Source organism: Lynx canadensis, chromosome B1 (assembly GCF_007474595.2).
Source record: "Lynx canadensis isolate LIC74 chromosome B1, mLynCan4.pri.v2, whole genome shotgun sequence".
Classification (NCBI taxonomy): domain Eukaryota; kingdom Metazoa; phylum Chordata; class Mammalia; order Carnivora; family Felidae; genus Lynx; species Lynx canadensis.
This window is the reverse complement of record NC_044306.2, coordinates 204566802-204592151: the sequence shown is the minus strand read 5'-3', so window position 1 is coordinate 204592151 and position 25350 is coordinate 204566802. Positions and strand designations below refer to the sequence as shown.

Genomic DNA, 25350 nt, shown 5'->3' with positions numbered 1-25350 from the left:
GATATAAAAGGGATATACGAAGTTATCAGCATGGGTTAGCAACGAAAGGAGAGCCACAAACAAAAACCTGAACTAAGAAAACAATGTACAGATGTATGCCACATGCCTGTGTGTATAAGCATGTAAAAAAATTTTTTTAATGTGGAATTACAGACTTTGTTTTGGTTTTGTTTTTAAAAAATTTCCTAGGGGCACCTGGGCGGCTCAGTCGGTTAAGCATCTGACTTCAGCACGGGTCATGATCTCACGGTTCGTAACTTCGAGCCCTACATCGGGCTCTGTGCTGACAGTTCAGAGCCTGGAGCCTGCTTCGGATTCTGTGTCTCCCCCTCTCTCTGCCCCTCCCCTGCTCATGCTCTGTCTCTCTCTGTCTCAAAAATAAATAAAAACATTAAAAAAATTATTTTTTAATTTCCTAGAGTACTACAAACAAGAGACCTCCCAAAAATATTGAGGAAAACATTTACAACATATATAACAGAAGAGTCCTCCACATACACATATTGTCTGTAGAAAGCTCTTCCAAATCACTGAGAGATGAATTCACAGCTGAGCCCCCTGGGGGGCAGCATTCGGAGGCGAGGACACCTTGCTCTGTCTCAAAGAGCAAAAAGCACCCTACGGATAAGCCAGGAACCTCACAGTATGTTCTCTCAGCCGAGCTGTGAAGGACTGCAAGGCAGCTTACTTCTAAAAAGAATTTTTTTTTAATGTTTAGTTTTTGAGAGCGAGAGACAGAGATGAGCAGGGGAAGGGCAGAGAGAGAGAGGGAGACACAGAATCCGAAGCAGGCTCCAATCTCCGAGCTGTCAGCACATAGCCAGATGTGGGGCTTGAACTTACAAGCTGTGAGATCATGACCTGAGCCACAGTCAGACACTTCACTGACTGAGCCACCCAGGTGCCCCAAGGCAGCTTACTTCTAAGAAGGCTTCCTGGGAGCAGAAGTATTTGGGGCAGAACTCGTAAAATGCTTTCACCAGTTGAATGAAGGAGAGAAAAGGGTTAAGTAGAGTATGGTGTTGGAAAATGTCACCTTTGGAAGTTACAGTCCCATCTGAGTGGGGGGGGGGGTAAAGTGAGAGGGACGGTGGTGGGACACAAGACTACAAAGGGCCACTACAAAGGGACGGCAGGGGCCCCTATGGCACATGGCGTATTTCCACAGAGGAGCTCTGCAGAGGGTGAGGACAAGGGCTGAGCTAGTTCGAGCAAAGGCATGAAGGCAAGTCCAGGGTGGCAGTAAAGAAGGCCAACAGCAAGTAGGACACCACTGCATATGTCCCCAGTGAGGAGCAGTGGAGGCTGGCATGGGGGCGGTGGGGACGGAAATCCCACACCTGGCAGGGCTTGCTAAGTGACTGGATATAAGGATTTTATGTTTATTTAATAGAAATAAAATACAAAATGTTTATCCATTATACTCTTGACCAGAATGAATACAATCAAAATAGATCTATTTGGTCATTTAGTTTTATGTTATCTGTCCTTGAAATCACAGACATTTCTACAGATGGGAGCAATACAGACACAGTTCAAATTAATGAACTGGATTTTCACAAATATTTACCTTTTGAGTCTCAAATTGTAATTAATTTAGAATGTCTGTCAAAGTTTTTGTTTTTTTTTTTTTTTTACTGGAAGATACCACATTCACATCTAAGCTGTTAGAATGAAAAATAATTTGGACAAATGTGTACTAGAACGTGTATCTGATTTCTATAGGTCCTTAGACAAAAGAGAGATATCTTCTAATAAACATGCTTAATCATATGCATAACCCTACACATAGCAGCAGCAGGTCAGCCGCCAGCCCTGAAATCACCCTGCAAACTCTTCCCCCAGTATTTACCAAAGACTTTCAACGGCATTATTGAACCACCAAATGACTGTGAAAATTTAAGTCAGATGAACCCAATTTTCAATCTAGTTTAAATGCATATGGGTTGGGGCACCTGGGTGGCTGTCAGTTGAACGTCTGACTCTTGATTTCGGCTCAGGTCATTATCTCAGGGTCATGGAATTGAGCTCTGCATCGGGCTCCGTGCTAAGCATGGAGCCGCTTAAGATATTTCTCTCTCTCTCTCTCTCTCTCTCTGCCCTCCTCCCCCACTTGTGCACTCTCTGGGGAAAAAAAAAAGGTATATGAGTTAAGGTACAAAGCTAAGCTACAGTCACAAAAGACTCAACAATACAATGGCTTAAAGAATAAAGTTTATTTCCCTTTCATGTTCTGAGTGAGTGTACTCAGCTGGTTACACATCTTTTGTGAAGTCCCTCCAGGACTGCAGTTTCCAACATGTTCCACAATCCTCTAGGACACCGTTAGCATTTGCAGAGTTTGAAAGGAGTCGTTTGGGGTTCCTACTGGGTGGAAGGAAAGAGGCCAGCTGGGAAGCAAGCTGAATGTCTTTGGGCCTACCCTGGAAATGGCACACACCACCTGGGCACACGTCCCACAGACAGGAACCCGGGTCACACCTGACTGCAAGGAGACTGAGCCATGCAGCCTGCTCCTGCTCCCCAGGACACACTGGTGTTGCGTACACATAATCTCTGCCAAAAAAGCCTCTGGAGAAAATGCCCATCATCAGGAAGTGGAGGTGACTGCCAGTCAGGATGATGGTTACCTCTGAGCAGGAGACAGTTTTAATTGAGAAGGAAATGTTGAGGTTTTGAAGATGCAATTACAAGGATGTCCTCTTCATATTAATTCATTAGACTGTAGTTTAAGTTTTTGCGTATTTTGTTTCTCACAGCAAAGGGTTTTTAAATAATGATCAATCTTGCAGCAAGAAGATATATGTAACCGAACCCTTACTGCATGTGTATCGCGAGATCCCTCAGTGTAGCGCATCAGAAATGCAGACCCTGAAGTGACGTGTAATGGTAATGCTGTTCGGTGTTACTTGTTTGTAGTAACAAATATTTGTAGTTATTCTCACCGATTTATGAGTTCAATTTTTATACTTATTTGGTATGAAATGGGTTTTAGAAATGGGACACCGAATACAGTATTTTACTTGTAAGAGGTAAGGGTCAGATGCAGTAACAACTCAGCATGTGACAAGGGTCCAGGAATTAACTAGGTCTTAGGTCCAGCATCATTCATCAATAACCCACCAGCAACCAATTTAATCCAATCCATACGAAATAAGAAACTGGTGAGACTCTGTGGCAGACAAACTCCAGGGTGGTCCCAAGACCCCTCCTTCCTAGTACTCACACCCTTGAGTGTGGGTGGGACTTACTGGCTCACTTCTAACCCACAGAGTACAGCAACGGTGACAAGATGTTCCCAATTACTCTGCCGACAACTATGACGACACTCTAGTTAGGGAAAAAGCAAGCTGCTATCACGTAAAGCTAGGCCTAAAGAGAACCACGTGAAAAGGAACTGAAGGTGTCTTAGAGCCAACAGCCAACCGAAGCCCTCAGTCCAAAAGCCTACAAGGAACTGAATCTGCCAACAACCATGTGCACTGGAAGCAAATGCTTCCCCATTCGGGCCTCAGATGAGACCGTAGCCCCGGCTCACACCTCTGCACTGTAGCCCAGCAGAGGATGAAGCTAAATTGTGCCCCAGCTCCTGACCCACAGACACTGGGAGATAACAAATGTGGGTTGTTTTAAGTTGCTAAGTTGGTAGCAAGGGTGTTATGTAGCAACAGACAATACAGAATCCATATGAAAATTCCACTATTTTTCCAAATCTAGTAACATTTGACAGAAAAATACCTTTATCTTTTCCTACTACCTCTCAATAAATGTATGAAAACTAGAATTTTATAGGGTATAAGAACATGACAAGAGTTCACAAGATCGACTGATGGCCATAAATCTTTCTCAACAGACTCACACTGAAGCTACCAGAGACATTTTACTATTTCTATCATTTTTTATTCCTATCGTTTTTTTTTTTTTTTTTTAACGTTTATTTACTTTTGAGACAGAGAGAGACAGAGCATGAACGGGGGGGGGGGGGGTCAGAGAGAGGGAGACACAGAATCTGAAGCAGGCTCCAGGCTCTGAGCTGTCAGCACAGAGCCCGACGCGGGGCTCGAACTCGTGAACCACGAGATCATGACCTGAGCCGAAGTCGGACACTTAACCAACTGAGCCACCCAGGCGCCCCGATTCCTATCGGTTTTTAAAGGGAAGTACATTTCTACCTGTCAAGTACACACTGCTTTTTTATTTTAGAAACTATACAGGAGAAAGAAGAAAGCTCTTTGATATTTAAGTATTTATCTTCCTTACTATATGCCCCCCCACCACTCCCCAAAACACTATCAAAATTTCTAGGTAGGTAGTCCATACCCAAAAATTCTTACCAGTTCATTTATTAATGACTTCTACTCTAACGAGGCTCATGAGCAACAGAGGCCTGAATATGAACAAATCTAAATGTTAAGTGCTACCTATATCTTCGAGAAACTGCACATATATAGCTTTTGCATAATTTTTCAATACTCTCAATTATTTCATCACAATTACTCAATTATATCTCATTCACATATAACTTACTCTGTGGAAAAGAAACAACAAATTGGCCGACTTAAATATTAAAAAACAAGACAACTTTGCTAGTAAAAAAAATAACTGGTGCTCCAAATATTTCAGTCATACTTGTGAGCGTATGTCACTGCTGTTATATATGATGCCATAAATGCATATACACGTATCTGTCGATCTTTGCCACCTAGGAATTTATTCATTTCTCTGGCAGCATAATACACACACTGTCAAAAACACCTCTCTGGTCTGCCACACATAGTAAGCAAATATTATGTCAATGTACGTTCAATGACCCAAGAGCTAAGGCTGAAGCCAGGGGCACCGTGAAACAGCCCATCTCTTCTGAGGTCACTTACACAGCCAGTGCAGATTCTCAGGAAATGTTTGGCATAAATGCCTGGAACAAGGAAGAGAGTGCTACATTTTAAAGCATTAAGGGCTGGAGCGCCTGGTGGCTCAGTCAGTTAAGCGTCTGACTTGATCTCAGGTCACGATCTCATGGTTCGTGAGTTTGAGCCCTGCATCAGTCTCTGTGCTGACAGCTCAGAGCCTGAAGCCTGCTTTGGATTCTGTGTCTGCGCCTCCCCTGCTCATGCTCTGTCTCTCTCTCTCAAAAATAAATTTTGAAAAGAAATTTTAAAGGGTTCAGGGTTAAGAGAATGTGAAGTCTAGCGAGCAGCAGGTCAGTTATCACTGAATGAGAGGAAACCAAGGGGAGCAGGACTCCATTTGTTTGTAGCAAAGCTTCTCTACACAATATAAAGTTCCTTAGAATAATTCTGCTGGCTCATTTTCAAACCTTAGTTAAGGTAACTAAAGACAGATTCATAAAAATTACTCACTCTTTTCACCCCTCTCCAATGCTTAGACTCCACTAAGTCACCTGAGTACACAGCAGACATAATCTTCTGAGCAACACTGGAAAGCGGTATCTTACAGGGATCAAAGCCTACAAATGCCTCATAATTTTCCATTTTCATAAATCCTAAATGTAAGATAAACATAATATCCATATATTAATTGTACTTCAAAATAAGAAGTTATTTGAAAAATGTTACATACAGAGACATTCATAAAAATCACTCTCTGTAATGACCACGTAAAATAGGAATCAATTATCTCCATAGTTACCGATACAATAGAATAGCAAGAAGGAGGCAAAATGGTTAGAGACTCAACTGGAATATTATGGTAAACAGGTAACAAAGCATACAATTTCTAGTTAACCAATTTTGAAGCAAGCAATCTATTCATATACTTCCTGAGGTTTGAAACAAATGGCTGTTATAATCTTCAACTGTACAAATCTAGTAACATAAACATTTTTAATGGACTTGGGTAATTATGATAGACACACAACCTGACATCATTCCATGCACACCTCTCAGCTGTACTCGCCCCTGGGCTGAGTGGGCGAAGGTGTGGAAGGGACAGTACAAATCATCAAGTAGCTGGTCATACACCTAACACACATGGCACTAATCTAAACAGAATGTGCTGTTCCATGAGCCAGGAAACTGGGTGACATATTTTCGCACATTACTGGAGAAAAGAAAAATTTTAAGTAAATTCTCTATTCCACTGTAGAATAGAGAAAGAAAAAAAAGGAATAAAAGTCACCCATGAGGAGCTAAGAGAAAAATCTTAGACAAGATTGTTAGAAATTTCAAGCATATTTAGATCTACTTAATAAATATACATTTTTAAATAATGTACAAATATAATAACTGGCAAAATAATTTTGTTCAACAGATTATAAAAATTATGAGGGCTTATCTGTCACCTAAGCATACCCATTTTCTGATGGTTATAGCTAAAAAATTCCACAAAAGTGTAGTTTTTAGACTAGCATTCCATATTAAAAAGTAATATATTCTGGAGCAGGAATATTCTTGAATAAGGAATATTCCTTGAATATCTAGATCCTCCTTTTCCTCTGCAGAGCTTACATAGTACGTAACAGGCCACTTATAAATCAAGCACTCAAGAAACACTTGATGTCATGACTGATAAATAAGCTATTTCAAATTATTTTATCCCACTCAAAATAATTTCTAATGGTCCAAATAATACACTTGTACCCCAACTGATACAATCTAACTTTTAAGTATTCTCCCTCCAGAAAAACAGGTAAAATAGACTATACATCCTTTGAGCAGCCACTTCTATGGCATTTTCAAATTTCATTTAAAAATCATTCATAATGTGTCATACTGAAGTCAAAGCACTAAGATGTCTTGCAGAAATTCTAAGTCCCCAGGACCCAGATGCTAAAATGAACAATGGCCAATGGATACCCAACATTCTTTGTGGAACAAATAGGAACATTCAGAGTCTCAAAGTCTACAGCAGGGAATTACGGGGGGATACAGTTTGAGTATTTTACTTTATAGAATTTTACTGTATAGTCAAATACGAGGGTACTTGGCTATTCCATATTAAGGTGTTTAACACCTTAGGGTTTAACAATGCTGATTCAAAGTTCTACAAAGGTTTAAAATGTTTCACAGTAGAAATTTTCTATTTCTAAAAAAAAAAAAAAAAGTAAAAGCGACTGAACTAATTCTATTAAGAAATATTTGCATTACGTAATAATGCTTTTTCCCTGTAAGTAAAAAGTTATCAGAACTAGGTCCCACCAAGCAAATGTTCAAGTCATAGAAAGCACTGGTACTTTGAATAAATATACTATATGAGGGAAAAAACCAAACCGATACAATACTTGAATTAATTAAATGAAATGTTCCATTGACCTCAAATTTAAAATTTTAGTAGTGTTTATTAGCTATGTTTTCCCCCTAATATAGAAAACATTAAAACATAGCATATGTAGTAAAGATTTCGTTTTTAATAATCTTCAATCTTCCAGACCAACAACTTTAATCTTTGATTGGTTTTCTAAGTTCTCCACAATATCTTTCAGATAATCTTCGTCTTTTAAAAAATATACATATAATTCTCTTTCCATTCGATGCAGTTTATTAGATGCCAAAATTTTTCTTTTTGTCTTCACATCAGCAAGAACATCAGTAAGAAGATGATTCAACTTATTCAGCTGGGATTCAACTTGATGAAACTGCTCTGTTAACTCCTAAATGAAAAATAAAAATGCTTTTAATACAAAAGCTCTATTTGTAATAGCAATTATAAAAACTTAAAATGTAATTTACATGGAAAGAATCCGATATAGTTATTCACACGATTTTAATGACAAACCTCAATTAAAAATCCATAGTAGGTTTAATACAAATTCTATGTTAGACTCAACTGCAACAACTTTGGACAGATAACTAAGAGATTCAGAACAAACTGTTACTCCCTGAAGAGTACTTGACATGTAAACTGTTATGCATATTCATACACTCAACAAATATTACTAAATGCCTACTACATGCCAAGTACTGTTTTAGAGACTACAGGTATAAGAATGAACATCACCTCTTTCATGAAGTTAACAATCCACTTAACTGATCAAACCTTTTTTAGCCTAATCTCAGTCTATGCTAAAGAAAAGAGGTACTGAGAAAGCCTTGAAATGAAGCAATTACCAATAAAAAAGAATCATCTCAACAAAACCTCCATTTTTCTCTTTTCACATTGTTAAAGACAGAATTACATGTAACATTCAACAGTCCAGATTTACCATGTAGTTCTCCTGCTCAAGAACCTAGACATGCCAGACCCTTCACATTTAATACACTGAAATGCCTCACCTCCTAAATTAAAAACTATTTATTAACAAGTTTCCATGGCTTTCTAATCAAGTATTCTACCTCTAGAAATTTCCAGCCAGTATCCCCAAAGAGAAAATCCACAGCTCTGTCTCAATCTTCTGCACCTTCTCAACATGGTCCATGAGCATGGTAATCACCTGGGGTGCCTGTGACAAATACAGATTCCTACACCTCACTCCACACTGCATTACTCAAACTCTAACAGGCTCCCCGGTGATTCTTATAAACAAGTTCAAGAATGACTGCTTAATACATGTCATAAATGCCAGTTCCAGAGAGCAGTACTTTTTCAATTACATTTTAACAAAATCAAGTAATATCTACATTACATGGTCTCCCTTTGAGGAAAAACTTGGTAAACTTGAAGGAGAAACTATAATCTCACCTTTAATTTCAATATGAAAGATCTTAACAATTACTAAAATAATATTCCTACAACACTGAAAAATATCCACCTTGATTAACAACAAAAATGCAAGTTAAAATTTGTATGCGTGGCATTTTTAGATTTCACTGGGTTAAGGAAAAACATTAAATGACAGTAAGATTATAGTGAAGTGAAATCATCATACTTTCGTGATTCTAGAATGAAACCTTTCACATTTTAAGATATCTGACATCCGGGGCGCCTGGGTGGCTTGGTCGGTTGGGCATCTGACTTTGGCTCAGGTCATGATCTCTCAGTCCGTGAGTTCGAGCCCCGCGTCGGGCTTTGTGCGGACAGCTCAGAGCCTGGAGCCTGTTTCAGATTCTGTGTCTCCCTCTCTCTCTGCCCCTCCCCTGTTCATGCTCTGTCTCTCTCTGTCTCAAAAATAAATAAACGTTAAAAAAAATTAAAATAAATAAAAATAAAAATAAAAAAAGATATCTGACATCCGTATCATTTTAAAATTCAGAGCATCTTGTGATTACTATTAACCACTCATAAGAAACACTCTATCACCAACATTCAGGAAAAAAAGTTTTTTACTGTGATGAGAACACTTAACATGAGATCTCCCCTCTTCACAGATTTTTAAGAGTATAATGCAGTATTGTTAACTCAGGCACAATGCTGCACAGCATTATCTCCAAAACTTATATATCTTACTTAACTGAAACTTTTTATCTGCTGATTAATAATTCATTTACCCTCTCCAATTCCTGGTAACCACCATTCTACTCCCTGCCTCTATGAGTTTGACTATTTTAGATATCTTTGTGAGTGGAATCATACATTACTTGTCCTTGTGACTGGTTTATTTCACTTAGCATAATTTCCTCCAAGTTCATCCATGTTGTTACATATTACGGGATTTCTATGTATTTATTTTTCAAAAAAAATTAATGTTTTTGAGACAGAGACAGAATGCGAGTGGGTTAGGGCCAGAGAGAGAGGGAGACACAGAATCCAAAGCAGGCTCCAGGCTCTGAGCCGTCAGCACAGAGCCCGACGTGGGGTTCGAACCCACAAGCTGTGAAATCATGACCTGAGCCGAAGTTGGACACTCAACGTCAGGCGCCCCACGGGATTTCTTTTTCTTAAGGCTAAATAATACCTTGTACGTACATACCACATTCTCTTTATCCATTCCTCCACAGATAGACATTTAAGTTGTTTCCATACCTGGCTATTATGAATAGTGCTACAATGAATGTGTAAGTGCTTCTTCCAGATCCCGATTTCAATTCTGTTTCAATACTCAGAAGTGGAATTACTGGATCATATGGATCATTAAGTTTTTGAGGAACCTCCATAGTGTTTTCCACAGCAGCTGCCCCAGTTTGCACTCCTAGTAACAGTGTACAAGGGTTCCAATTTCTCAGCATTCGCCAACACTTTTTGATACTAGTCATTCTAACAGGTGTAAGGTAATCGTTCATTGTGGGTTTTTTTTTTTAATGTTTATTTTTGAGAGAGAGAGAGAGCGAGTGCACACACGAACGGGGAGAGGCAGAGAGGGAGGGAGACACAGAATCCAAAGCAGGCTCCAGGCTCTGAGCTGTCAACACAGAGCCTGATATGGGGTGGGGCTCGAACCCATGAACCTATGAACATCGTGAGATCATGACCTGAGCCGAAGTTGGACACTTAACCGACTGAGCCACCCAGGCACTCCCGTTCATTGTGGTTTTGATCTGCATTTCCCTGATGATGAGTGACACTGAGCACTATCCACATACCTGCTGGCCCTTTGTACATCTTCTTCGGAGAAATCTCTATTCAAGTCTTCAGCCCATTTTTTAATTGGGTTATTAAGGTTTTTTGCCATCACCAACATTCTTAATGTATAGTGTAGAAAAATAAAGACAACAACTTTGAGCCAAAAAATAACATAGAAAGGGCACTTAGTCGGTTAAGCGTCTGACTTTGGCTAAGGTCATGATTTCACAGTTCATGAGTTTGAGCCCCGCATCAGTCTCTACATGGACAGTGGGAAGCCTGCTTGGGATTCTTTGTCTTCCTCTCTCTCTCTGCCCCTCCCTGCTCTCTCTCTAATAAATAAGTTGAAAAAACAAAAATAACATAGAAGAACTGCACGTCAAGTGTAAAGCTTTGAAATACCCTAAACATTTTAATTGGCTTATTTTTTCCTTCTAACATGTATATTCAAGAGTGATATGACATTAAAAAGAAAAAAGTGATATAAAAATCCATGTCTACCTGCACCGAGAAGATATCTTCTAGAAAGTATTCAATAAAAATTCAAAATAAAAAAGTATTGTGTCAGTTAACAGAAAGTTTTTCTTTTTCAGCAATTCATAAAATGATGGTGTACCTTATGATCAATGGTGTCTAGCAGACATTTAAATAGTGCTGGTGGCATGAAAAACAGGTGCGACTCCTCAGAAAAGCAATATGGCGGCATCAAAGGTCCCCCCCTCCCCCGCAAAAAAATGTATATACCTAAGAAAGCCAATAATCCTATTTCCAAGAATTCATCCAAATGAAGAGTATCCAACAACAAAAAACTATATACACAAGATATACATGATGTCATTCAAGAGCAAACAAAATTAAAAAAATGAAGACTACCAAAAAAATATTCAACAACAGTGGATTGATTGCAGAAATTACTGTAACATTAAAAATTAAGAAAATTATTCAGAGTGAAAATGTTTATTTCATAATGCTAGGTAAAAAGGAATAAAAAGATGTGTAAAGAAAGGTGAAAAGTATATATTTTGAAAATACTAACCAAAAGAAAGATGGCATAGAAAAATTAATATCAAACCAAAAAAAAAAAAATGTTAAGTCAGGAAGCACATAAGAATAGAGAAAGTAATTATGTAAATACTAAATGGTTCAATTCACTGCAATTCAAATCCACCATGATAATAATTCATCACAATTTTAAACTTGGCAATACAGTTGACCCTTGAATATTGCAGGGGGGTTTAGGCACGGACTCCCCGTACAGTCAAAAATTCGCATATAAATCTGGATTCCCCCAAAACTTAACTACTGAGAGCCTACTGTTGACATACAGCTGATTAACATATATTTTGTACATTATGTGTATTATATACTATAATCTTACAATACAGTAAGCTAGAAAAAAATGTGATTAAGAAAATCATGAAAAAATACATTTACAGTACTACACTATATTTATTTATTGAAGAAAATCTGAATATAAGTGGACCCATGCAGTTCAAACCCATGTTGGTCAAGGGTCAAATGTAACTTATAAAATAGACTCAAATATAAAGAAAACACTGCGAGAACTACAACAAATTTTCAAATCTACCATCATAGGAGGTTTTTACTAAATTAATACAACTAAAAGACAAAATCAGTAATAATCACAGTTATCACTTCACGCATATTAGGATGACTATTATATACATTTTTAAAATTTTTTTTTTATTTGAGGGAGGACACAGTATGAGCAGGGGAGGGGTAGAGACAGAGAGAAGAGAGAGAGGAAAGAGAGGAGAGAGAGAACCCCAGGCAGGCTCCACGCTGCCAGCACAGAGCCCAACGTGGGGCTCAAACTCATGCAACCATGAGATTATGACCTGAACCAAGATCAAGAGCCAGGCACTCAACCGACTGAGTCACCCAGGCACCCCTATATATTTTTTAAAAAAGGAAAATAAGTGTAGGTGAGGACGCGGAGAAACTGGAACCCTGTGCACTGCTGGTGAGAATATAAAATGGTACAGTTACTAAATCAACAAGGAAACAATGGCTTTGAATGACACACTGGACCGGATGGACTTAACAGATATATTCAGAACATTTCATCCTAAAGCAGCAGAATACACATTCTTCTCCAGTGCACGTGGAATGTTCTCCAGAACAGATCACATACTGGGACACAAATCATCACTCAACAAGTACAAAAAGATCAAGATCATACTGTGCATATTTTCAAACCACAAAGCTATGAAACTCGAAATGAACCACAAGAAAAAATGTGGAAAGATAATAAATACTTGGAGACTAAAGACCATCCTACTAAAGAATGAATGGGATAACCAAGAAATTAAAGAGGAAATTAAAAAGTACATGGAAGCCAATAAAAATGATAACACCACAGCCCAAAACCTCTGGGATGAAGCAAAGGTGGTCGTAAGAAGAAAGTATATAGAAAGTATATAGCAATCCAGGCCTTCCTAAAGAAGGAAGAAAGATCTCAGATACACAACCTAACCTTACATCTTAATGAGCTGTAAAACGAACAGCAAATAAAACCCAAAACAAGCAGAAGACAAGAAATAATAAAGATTAGAGCAGAAATCAATGCTATCGAAACCAAAAAAAACAGTAGAACAGATCAATGAAACCAGAAGCTGGTTCTTTGAAAGAATTAACAACATTGATAAAGCCCTAGCCAGTTTGATCAAAAAGAAAAAGGAAAGGACCCAAATAAATAAAATCAAGAATGAAAGAGAAGAGATCACAACGAACACAACAGAAATACAAACAATAATAAGAGAATATTATGAGCAATTATACACCAATAAAATGGGCAATCTGGAAGAAATGGACAAATTCCTAGAAACATAAACTACCAAAACTGAAACAGGAAAAAATAGAAAACTTGAACAGTAAAGAAATCAAATTAGTAATCAAAAATCTCCCAAAAAACAAGAGTCCAGGGCCAGATGGCTTTCCAGAAGAATTCTACCAAATATTTAAAGGAGAGTTAACACTTATTGTCTTGAAGCTCTTCCAAAAACCAGAAATGGAAGGAAAACTTCCAAACTCTTTCTATGAAGCCGGCATTACCTTGATTCCAAAACCAGACAAAGACCCCACTAAAAAGGAGAACTATAGACCAATTTCCCTGATGAACATGGATGCAAAAATCCTCAACAAAATACTAGCCAACCAGATCCAACAACACATTAAAAAAATTACTCACCACGACCAAGTGGGATTTATACCTGGGATGCAGGGCTGGTTCAACATTCGCAAAACAATCAATGTGATACATCACATCAATAAAAGAAAGGACAAGAACCACATGATCTTCTCAATAGATGCAGAGAAAGCATTTGACAAAATACAGCATCCTTTCTTGATAAAAACCCTCAAGAAAGTAGAGACAGAAGGATCATACCTTGAGATCATAAAAGCCATATATGAAAGACCCAATGCTAACATCATCCTCAATGGGGAAAAACTGAGAGCTTTCCCCCTAAGGTCAGGAACAGGACAGGGATGTCTACTCTCGCCACTGTTATTCAACATAATATTTGAAGTCTTAGCCTCAGCAATCAATCAACACAAAGAAATAAAAAGCATCCAAAGCGGCCAGGAGGAGGTCAAACTTTCACTCTTCACAGATGACATGATACTCTATATGGAAAACCCAAAACGTTCCACCAAAAAATTGCTAGAACTGATCTGTGAATTCAGCAAAGTCGCAGGATATAAAATCAATGCACAGAAATCGGTTGCATTCCTATACACCAATAATGAAGCAACAGAAAGAGAAATCAAGGAATTGATCCCATCTACAATTAATTGCACCAAAAACCATAAAATACCTAGGAATAAATCTAACCAAAGAGGTAAAAAAAAATCGAAAACTATAGAAAGCTTATGAAAGAAATTGGAGACACAAAGAAATGGAAAAATATTTCATGCTGTTGGATAGGAAGAACAAAATTGCTAAAATGACAATACTACCCAAAGCAATCCACATATTCAATGTAATACCTATCAAAATAACACCAGCATTCTTCACAAAGCTAAAACGAACAATCCTAAAATTTGTATGGAACCAGAAAAGACTCTGAATAGTCAAAGCCATCTTGAAGAAGAAAACCAAAGCTGGAGGCATCACAATCCTGGACTTCAAGCTGTATTACAAAGCTGTAATCATCAAGACAGTATGGTACTGACACAAAGACAGACAGATTAATGGAACAGAATAGAGAACCCAGAAATGGACCCACAAACGTATGGCCAACTAATCCCTGACAAAGCAGGAAAGAACATCCAATAGGATAAAGACAGTCTCTTCAGTAAATGGTGTTAGGAAAACTGGACAGCGACATGCAGAAAAATGGACTTGGACCACTTTCTTACACCATACGCAAAAATAAACTCAAAATGGATGAAAGACCTAAATGTAAGACAAGAAGCCATCAAAATCCTCAAGGAGAAAGCAGGCAAAAACCTCTCTGACCTCGGCCGCAGCAACTTCTAAAATTTTTTTTTTTCAACATTTATTTATTTTTGGGACAGAGAGAGACAGAGCATGCACGGGGGAGGGGCAGAGAGAGAGGGAGACACAGAATCGGAAGCAGGCTCCAGGCTCTGAGCCATCAGCCCAGAGCCTGACGCGGGGCTCGAACTCACAGACCGCGAGATCGTGACCTGGCTGTAGTCGGACGCTTAACCGACTGCGCCACCCAGGCGCCCATCAACTTCTTACTCAACACATCTCACATCTCCAAAGAAGGGAAACAAAAGCAAACATGAACTGTTGGGACCTCATCAAGATAAAAAGCTTCTGCACAGCGAAGGAAACAATCAGCAAAACTAAAAAGCAACCAACAGAATGTGAGAAGATATTTGCAAACGACGTACCAGATAAAGGGTTAGTATCCAAAATCTATAAACAACTTATGAAACACAACACCCAAAAAACAAATAACCCAGTGAAGAAATGGGCCAAAGACATGAACAGACACTTCTCCAAAGAAGACATCCAGATGGCCAACAGACACATGAAAAGATGCTCAACATCACCCATCACCAGGGAACTACAAATCAAAGCCACAATGAGATACGACCTGTCAGAATGGCTAACATTCACAACTCAGGCAACAACAGATGTTGGCAAGGATGCGGAGAAAGAGGATCTCTTTTGCACTGCCGGTGGGAATGCAAACTGGTGCAGCTACTCTGGAAAACAGTATGGAGGTTCCTCAAAAAATTAAAAATAGAACTACCCTACGACCCAGCAATTGCACTGCTAGGTATTTATCCATGGGATACAGGTATGCCGTTTCGAAGGGACACATGCACTCCAACGTTTATAGCAGCGCTACTGACAATAGGCAAAGTATGGAAAGATCCCAAATGTCCGTCAATGGATGAATGGATAAAGAAGATGTGGCATATATATACAATCGAGTATTACTCGACAATCAAAAAGAATGAAATCTTGCCATTTGCAACTACGTGGATGGAACTAGAAGGTATTATGCTAACCGAAATTGGTCAGAGAAAGACAAACATCACATGACTTCACTCATATGAGGAATTTAAGATACAAAACCGATAAACATAAGGGAAGGGAAGTAAAAATAATGTAAAAACAGGGAGGCGGACAAAACATAAGAGACTCTTAAATACAGAGAACAAAGGGTTGCTGGAGGGGCTCCAGGGGTTGCTGGAGGGGGGATGGGCTAAATGGGGAAGGGGCGTTAAGGAATCTACTCCTGAAATCATCATTGCACTATATGCTAACTAACTTGGATGTAAATTAAAAAATAGTAATAAATGATTTTAAAAACTGGTACAGTTACTATGCAAAAGTTAGGCGGTTCTTCACAAAGTTAAACACAAAACTGCTACATGATCCAGCAATCCAACTTCTAGGCATACACCCCAAAGAAACGAAAGCAGGGACTCAGATATCTATACACAATGTTCACAGCAGCAAGATTCACAACAGCCAAAGGGCGGAAGCAACCCACGTGACCATCGACAGATAAACAGAATGTACTATATACATCCAATGGGATATTACTCAGCCATGAAAAGTAGTAAAATTCTAACATATGCTGCAATACGGACAAAACAGTAATAAATAAGTAAATAAATAATAAAATAAAATAAATAATGAATAAAATAAAATAAATTAAAAATAATAAATAAAACAGTCATCATACAAATTATTTCACATGAAATCATACATATGATTTCACTTATATCAGGTAACAGAGTAGGCAAATTCATGGAGACAGAAAGTGGAACAGAAGTTACCACAGGCTAAGGAAGAAGGGGCTAAAGTTACTGTTTAACGGGTACATAGTTTCTATTTGAGATGATGAAAAAGTTCTGGAAATGTATAGTGGTCATGGTTGCACAATATGTGAATGTATTTTTGTCCTTAATGTTGCTGAATTGTACACTTAAAAATGGTTAAAACTGTAAATTTTACATTTTGTATATTTCACAATAAAAAAATTATTAAAAAAAATAATCACAAGCATTCCTGTTCAAGGAAAGGTAGGTTATTCAAATCAATCCTCCCATAAGAAAAAAATGTAAAAGGCTAAACGAAATATTTTTAAAAGTCAAGCAAAACAAAAACTTCCTAAAAGCAATGAAGAGATAACAAGACGTTAAAAGGAACTAGAAGTCCATAAAACACCCCAGACTGGTAAGACGGCCCAGCGGCAGCTTTACCTAGGACAACCGCCAATCTTAGAAAACTAGAACCTATGATTCTTGAGACTCACAAGATGAGTGAGAGAAAAATTGAAGTCCAAGGTCCACAGAAAGTAGGAAGTCAAATGGGAGACCCTCTTCATGATAAGCCAAGGATCACAGGACACCAATAATCTTTTTTTTTTTAATGTTTATTTTTGAGAGATGGAGAGAGACAGAGCACGAGCAGGGGAGGGGCAGAGAGAGGGAGACACAGAATCCGAAGCAGGCTCCAAGCCCTGACCTGTCAGCACAGAGCCCGACACAGGGCTCAAACTCATGAACTATGAAATGGTGACCCGAGTCAAAGTGAGACACTTAACTGACTGAACTACACAGGTGCCCAGGACACCAACAATCTTAAGATCAGAATGGTCCAGAAGTGGAAGAGCCCCTGGATAGAATTACAGCCCAGACAGAAATCACCTGGATCCTCCAAAGACTCTTAGACTTAACCCAGTTTAAGGTTCAGAACTGGTCGGGCCCACAGTATCTAACAAAAGAAACATGAAGGCAAAAAGCACTTAAGGATCATTTATTTCATAATGATAAGAGGCTCCCTTCACCAGAAAGAGTGATTTTATTTTTATTGTATGCCTCAATATGGTGATGGGACAATTTGTTTATAGAAGAAAAAAAGAACTAATAAAATTAGAACTCTACCTCATAATCATACATAAAAATAAACTCCTGGTGGAGAACTAAAAGTGAGTACTATAAGGTAAAGTAAAAAGGACTATCATTATGATGTTAAGAGCAAACCTTAACAAGATATGAAAAACAAAATATAAAAAATGGCAAACCAAAGAGTAATAAAAATAAAATAAAATAAAAATACATAAAAATTAAAATGCTAAAAAAAAAAAGCAAAAAACAAAGTAAGAAAGACAAGCCACAAATAGGAAGTGAATACATATAACACATGTAACAGAAAAAGGATTGGCACTTGAAATATATAAACTCCTACAAGTGATTTAAAAAAAAAAAAAAAACCCGAAAGGGGCAGCGGGTGGCTCAGTCGGTTGAGCATCTGACTTCGGCTCAGGTCACGATCTCACGGTTTGTGAGTCTGAGCCCCTCTTCGGGCTCACTGCTACCAGCACGGAGCCCGCTTTGGATCTTCTGTCCCCCTCTCTCTCTCCCTTCCTCTACTCATACTCTATTTCAAAAATAAACATTTAAAAAAAATGGACAAAGGAGATGAACACAGAATTCTCAGGAAAAGATGAATAGCCAGTAAATAACTAAAAGAGGCCTCAACCTCCTTAATAATTAGGGAAATGCAAATTACGACCTATATGGGATGCACCGATTAAGAGAATTTACAAATCAGATAGTGCTATGTGAGGAAAAGGATGTGGATCAATATCATCTCTTTGAACCCATGTAATATGGTACAACCACTCTGGAAAACAATTTGACGTACCCTGAATCTGAACCCGTGATACAGCAACTCCACTGCTGAGTGTGCACATGTGTGTACACGCGCACAGCTGTGAGACATATGACCAGACTGTCCACAGCAGTATAACCTACAATAGCAAAAACTGGAAATAACTGAAATGTCTGTCAACGTAACACATAACTGTGGAATTTCATATAATGGAACACTAACTACATGAAAGAGAAAACCTTACATATGTCGACATGGAAGAAGGTCAAAATCTTAATATTAATCAAGAAGTTACTAAAGAGTATACATAACATAATTACACCCCATACGTAAATTTCAAAAACATACAAAACTAAACAATATACTGTCTAGGAATATCTATGTGTAATAGAAGTACACAAAAAAGCAAGCAAATGATAAAATCAAGCGAAGTAGTTCTCCTTGATGAAGAAAGGGAAATGCTACTTGGAGAAGCATGCCATCACAGAGGACTTCAAATATAATAATTCTCTATTTGCTAATAAGACAGGTGAAATAATAACAGGGGTAGTTTTTTTTTCTTTAAATACTTAGTATAAACATTACATATCCTTTTATGGATAAAATATTTTGTAAGTTTTTAAAATTCTATGTACATCAATCAAAACCATCTGAAAAATATTATTTATGTGTGACTAAAGCTAGGATATAAAATGATAAATTTTATATTAGGGCAATAGAATTTGGGGTAATATTTTCCTCATGTTAACTCTTTCTTCAGTATCTTTTACAACAAACAATTTTTACAGCATCTTCAGTTACTATGGCATGTACCCACCTGGTCACTAAGCAAAAGCTGATTTCCTCCTTGATACAAAGTATCACAAAGCTCGTCCACATCATTATTCAGTTTGGACAGAAAGAAAGAATGTTCTCGAGTAGATACTGCCAACTGATCTTGTACTAAAGAAACATCCTGTTTTAATTTCTCAGCCACCTCCTCCAGGTTTCCATGGGTTATAAACAATTCTTTTTTCTTATTCTCTCCTTCTAAAAGTTGATAAAGCCTAAAATGTAAAAATAAAGTTATAAGAAAAATTCTCAATCAGTCTTATATATCACTATATAAAAATTCTCAATACAGTCTTCAAAATTATGATCCACTATATTGAGCATCTTTGGGGATAAGTAACAACTTAAAAATATTAACCTGGAAAAAAAATTAACCTATCTGCTGCTACATCAAGCAACCGAAAACATTCCAGCTAAAATACCATCTTACTACAGAAATACATATTGTAATTACTACATCTGATTCCCATTTTCTCATCTCCCAAGTTTTAAATATAAAATACTTTTTGACTTTTAACTGTCATTAGCCTACTTCAAACAAAGCATGTTTCAGAAATACCTCCCAAGAAAACATCTCTTCCACAGAATACAACTATGATGTAGTGGAAATAACAAGGAACTTGAAACAGAAGACCTAGGTTGGAGTTGTGGCCGTCTTTTCAGACCCAGGTCAAGTCAACCTCTGAGACTTAACTTTCACATCACATACCTATTTTTATAGGATGGTGGTGGGTTTAAAAGCGGAAAGTTAAAAATATAAAATGTAAAATAAAGTGAATAAAGAACTACAGAAATAGTAAACTTGCTACTCCAGTCTTCTACATGTTTAATTGTCGAATTAAATTCCTAATGGACCATGAGGCCATTTAACGCTTCAAACATTAATAGCAGAAAAATCCTTTGGAACAGATGGAAAAATGTGAGGTAGCACTTTCTACACATTTCTGACAAAAAGCGTTTGCTCTTTTTCTTCAAATTAAAAAACACAGATTTTTAAAATTATTTTATTATTTTAGCAAGTTGCAACAGACCTCATAAAACTGGTTCAAGTCCAAGGCTGCCAATTTTTTTCTTGTGGGATGTGACTACACAATTTAAGGGGGGAAGCATTCTTAGCTCATGTCAATGCCACCCTCTGAAACTGCAATGGAGCAGCCCTTTCCATGCCCATCATCTGATTAATAAGAAAACAAAAGGATTAGATCACTTTCCCCTAGTCCTAGAGAAAAATTAGGAGTAGGATCCAGACTTTTGAGGCCCTTAACTACTTTAGCCCTCCAATTTTAGTATCCCTATATCATCAATTGCCTAGACATCCAAAAAAGGTTGGGAGCTAGCATTCCTTTTTGCCGATTCACCTGACTAGACACGGAAATGAAGTCAGTCTTCTCTCTCTACTGACACCTCCAAATGCAATCAATTCTCTACCTAGCAAAACTTACTACACCCCAAGCTGTACTCAAACTCCCTGTAGTTAAACTCTGCCCCAACCTCAAATAAGGCATCTAAACAATGGTGCTTAAAGGTGCATATGACCTTGTATACATTCACTCCTCCAGCCCACCCACCCCAGCTCTAACACAGCTGCTTCCAGATTGAACGAGAATGGAAAAGGGAGCAAAATATTCAAAAGGAAAAGAGTCACATACAAGAATGAAGGAAGAGAACAGAGAGCCAGAACAGAAAGAAAAAATGTTTTAAACTTCCACAGCTTAGTTAAAACTCTCTATGGTATTTTACAACAAAAAGAATTACTGAAGAAATACAGAAGCATACCTATGAGTAGAGTAGTCCTTGGTATCAATGGTATTCCTTGGATTTATCTGCTGACATACTGACGGGTCTGTCAGCATTTCTAATCGCTGGCGGAGCATCGCATTACTTTGACTAAGTTCTTGAACCAAATTTTCAAGTTGACGATGTATGTCCCAATGCTTTCTCAATTCAATTTCATATGATAACTGTAGAAGTTCAAATGATGCCTTTTGCTTTATCAACTGATTTAAAACTAACTCTTGTCTTGCTGTATAATAGTCTTGTTTAGCAATCTGTAGATCAAAATCTCCCTTTACAACTGGCATATTCAATAACTGGGCATTCTCTTTTACCACAGCAGGCAAGCTTTTATCTTTTATATAAGTGATTTGTTCTTCAAGTTTCAGAATCTCACTGTTCAAGCTAGAAATTTTAGCGTCCAAATTATCTTTGCCAAGAGCCTACACAGAGAAAACAATTGCATTTAAACCAGTCAGTATGAAGTTGAAATCATTTTAAAATTCTTTTTACTTTCCCTTTTAGATTAGCAGATTAACATGCTCACTAATAAAAACTAATTTCATACTAACAAAAGCCAAAATCACAGTTTAAAAAAAGGAAAAGTGTGGACTAAGCCAAAGGTAAATCACTAAATTTTAATGCTATTACTACCACATATGTACAGTAATGGCTACCAAAACAGAGAGCTTTTCATGTTTGTCTTACTTAAAAAAAATCATTAATTACCACACTACTCACTGAAAGCAAATGTACGCTATTTAGGTTTTCCTTAAAACTAAAATAATCCCAGTAGCTATTCTTCTAGTCTGTCACCTGATTTTAACCCTTGCAAAGAGTGACAGAACTCCAGATGTTATTCCGAAGTTTATGGCAGTTACAGAAAGTAACTTGGTACTGGTATTCAGTTTCAGTCCTGTTTTCACGCAATTATCTAGTGGTTACATTACCCAGAAAGCAAGCTTTCCAAGAGTACAGATATGTGCACTACACCTGTACATTCTCAACAAAAAGTCAGCGTTTCAGTCCACTGAACTGCATCCCTGACTTCATTAGCACCAAACAAGGAGCAGACAAGGCAGAACACCCAGACAGAAAAATAAAAAGGAATTTCAGTGTTCTCTGAATCCGAACCCACACAAATTTCAAATTCAGAAAAAGTACTTTTGCTGAAAATTAGTTAATGTGATTGCATTATAATCTGTTCCTGCCTTTTACTAATGTGAAGATCTACTTGTATGAAATGCTGACACATTGGGACACCTGGGTGGCTTAGTCGGTTAAGCCTCTCTGACTTTGACTCAGGTCATGATCTCATGATTTGGGAGTTGAAGCCCCATGTTGGGCTACCTGCTGTCAGCACAGAGCCTGCTTCCGATCCTCTGTACCCCTCTCTCTCTCTGCCCCTCCCCTGGTCACATTTTCTCTCTCAAAAATAAATAAACGTTAAAAAAAAAAAAAAGAAAAGAAACAATGACACATCAAACTAAGCACTGAACAAACAGAAAATTAAAAAATGTATTTATTTTATCTCCCTTTCTAAAATACTAACATACCCTCCATTACTAACAATTACAATATGACACTAGTCTCATTTCTCATGTTTACCTTGCTAGTGAGGCTATGAAGATTCTCCTCTGCCCACTGTATACTTGACTTCATGCTCAAATTACTTGCTTTCAAGTGAATTAACTCATGTTGAGCACAAATGTATGCTAGCTGCAGCCTAACCATCTCCAGCCGTCTCTCCTCAAGGATTTCTTGATTATCACAAATAGATGGTGCTTGTATATCTAAAAGTTGAAAATTTTCTTCATTTGAACTTTCAACTACTTCATGTATACCTTGAAAGAACTGTTTTTTGGTATACAAAGTTAATGCTGCTGTGCTTTGCTCTTCTTGGCTTAGATATTTTTCCAAGGAAAACTGAGATAAAAACACCAGTGGATTTGCCCCTTGATCCAAATTAGAATGTCTGAAAAACATCATCAATTTAGCAACGCCATCAGTAAGACCTTGAAGTTCATTATTTATCTTGGTGTTCATCGCATTTAGAATTCCTTGACTCTGCTTCAGCCTTTTAGTGGCTTCTTCTTCTTTAGCACTTAACCTCAGAGATTTGTGGCTTGTTACCGAAGCCATCAACTGGCATTTATTACGTCGCTGAATTTTTAGGTTCTTCAATTTCTGCAGAGCTTGAACTTCAACTTCCAATTTCTCTAGCTCTTTGTCATCCAGGGTAGAGGTTTTCAAATCAGAAGTTTTACAGGTTTTAAGAACTTCATCCAGTGCTGCTCCTTCTAGGATGGGCTTGCCTGATTTTTGAAGAATGCTAAAAGCTTCCAATTCTTCTTTGGACAATACATTCTGTTCATTCACATTCCCACAAAACCACTTCAAAAATGCTTCATCTTCAACAGTCTCAAACAACCAGTCAAAATCTTCCCCATTAAGACTATCAGCTTTGGGATAATCAATTTTTTTTAATGTTTCCACAAACTCTTTTCCACAACTCATGGTTTAACTGCACAACTTTTTTGTAACTGATATGGGTTTATGGTGTGGATATTTAGAAGATAAACCCAAATACAAACAAACTAAATTTATGTTAAGTTCAGAAGAAGGACAAAATTTTTTTAGAATCTGTGACTTCTCCTGGGGGGGGAAAAACAAACATTAGACCACAAATAAGACAACTAATAAGACAACTCTATTTGTAAAAGAACAATATAGATAAATACCACAGATATCTGGGAGGGAAGCATCGAACCTGAGGTAGTTGTAGCTGAAATGTTTGACAGAGATAAAGAGAAAATAAACAACTAGGGTATTACTTAGAACACCGAAAAAATAATGAAAACCTAATTATCAAGAAAATCTTATTTTTTCCAAAGATACATCATATCGCATGAGTTCAGTTTTGAATTCAAAATAAATATATCTAAACAAGTCCAAGCCAGCCTGTGGCTAAGCAGCCTCTTTTCCTGCTTTTTCTAAGCAAACAGAAATAAATACGATAATGTCCTTGAGGAAGAGTCAACAAAATATTTACCTCGACGACTGAATCAGCACCCGCCATTCACACAAGAATCAATGCCCAGTCACGATGAACCTAGTGCAGAGAAAATCAGGCTTAAGATTTAAGAACCATCCTCAAACTGACCTTAAAAGTGCTCATCAACAGAAAAACAAATGTAACTTGGTAGGGTGGCGGGTGGTAAAAGGACTTAATGCGGCAACCATTTCGCAGTGCACAGAAATGTGGTCATCATGGTGCACACCTAAAACTAATACAACATATCCCAATTAGGCTTAAAAAAAAAAAAAACAAAACAACAACACCTACGGCAAAAACCCCACCAAAACCCCAAAACCAAGTGCCCTCAAATTTCAGATCAGAAGCACCAAAGAACTAGGCGGACATGAAGTAAAAATGATTTCGGCATTTGCTACTTTGCCACAAACGCGCCACCGAACCACCCCGCTGACTTCACCAAAAGAATTTCTCGGGGACGGAGACGAGCCGCACGGATTAATGATCTGCGTGACACGTGCGAAAAAGCCTCCGCTTTTGTTTTCTGTGTAATTCAGTCACGACACGGATGCACGTCAATAAAATACACAACCACAAAAGCCACCGAATTGGCGTGAAAGGCAAACTGCACAAACCCCAGACCCGCGCGGCCGGCTGGTGGCGTTCCGGAGCGACCTCCCACGTCCCAACAGTCTTGCACCTGCCAGGGACCATGCTCCCGCCTGAGCCCCGCCCCCTCCCGCCTGAGGCCACGCCCTCCCGCCCTCGGCCCCACCCGCCCTCGCTCTCCCGCCAGAGCCCCGCCCCGGAGCCCCGCCCCCACCCGGAGGCCCCCCCTCACTCTCACCGGCGCCGCACTCTCCACCCACGCCCACTTCCCGCTTCCACTCACGCTCCCCGCCCTCGCCCCTCAGCCCTTGCCCTCGCACCCGCGCCCTGCGGACCGCGACTGCGTCGCGCTGACAGCTACTTGCGCGCCTGAAGAGAATTCCCAGGGGTGCCTGTAAAGAAGAGGCAGCTGTGGGATCGGCGCCGCTCCCACAGCCCCACGCCCCGCGACGCCCAGAACAGTGAGGCCGGGGCCATTCACCTCTGGGAGCTCCGCTCGCGCCCCTCAGAAGCCCGCCGCCGCGCTCCGCGCCCGCACTGCCTCACGGGAGCTCTGCCACGGCGCGCGCGCACACCC

The 25350-nt window shown here is 38.6% G+C and overlaps 1 protein-coding gene across 2 annotated transcripts; it reads right to left on the bottom strand.

Moving 5' to 3' along the window:
- Positions 1-2201: 2201 nt before the first annotated feature.
- On the bottom strand, positions 2202-25350 carry HAUS3 (HAUS augmin like complex subunit 3). 2 transcript variants are annotated; one of them, XR_003968532.1, is made up of 7 exons: positions 25255-25350; positions 24183-24242; positions 22739-23785; positions 21134-21573; positions 19344-19572; positions 5361-7609; positions 2202-2632 (listed from the first exon to the last, which is right to left on the bottom strand). XR_003968532.1 is itself a non-coding variant. In XM_030314361.1 (4 exons), exons 1-4 carry the CDS (start codon positions 23645-23647, stop codon positions 7376-7378), a joined length of 1812 nt encoding a protein of 603 aa, XP_030170221.1. In that variant the 5' UTR covers positions 23648-24176; the 3' UTR covers positions 7277-7375. The 2 variants fall into 2 exon arrangements, 1 of the variants encoding a protein (XP_030170221.1); XM_030314361.1 differs by lacking the exons at positions 2202-2632; positions 24183-24242; positions 25255-25350 and having other exon boundaries at positions 7277-7609; positions 22739-24176.

Coding starts and splice junctions, on each gene's coding strand:
- HAUS3 (XM_030314361.1), bottom strand. CDS start 23,647: ATGAGTTGTGGAAAAGAGTTTGTGGAAACATTAAAAAAAATTGATTAT. Junction 21,574..22,738: donor TTCATAGCCTCACTAGCAAG/GTAAACATGAGA, acceptor TTCTCTGTGTAG/GCTCTTGGCAAAGATAATTT. Junction 19,573..21,133: donor AAGGACTACTCTACTCATAG/GTATGCTTCTGT, acceptor TTTACATTTTAG/GCTTTATCAACTTTTAGAAG.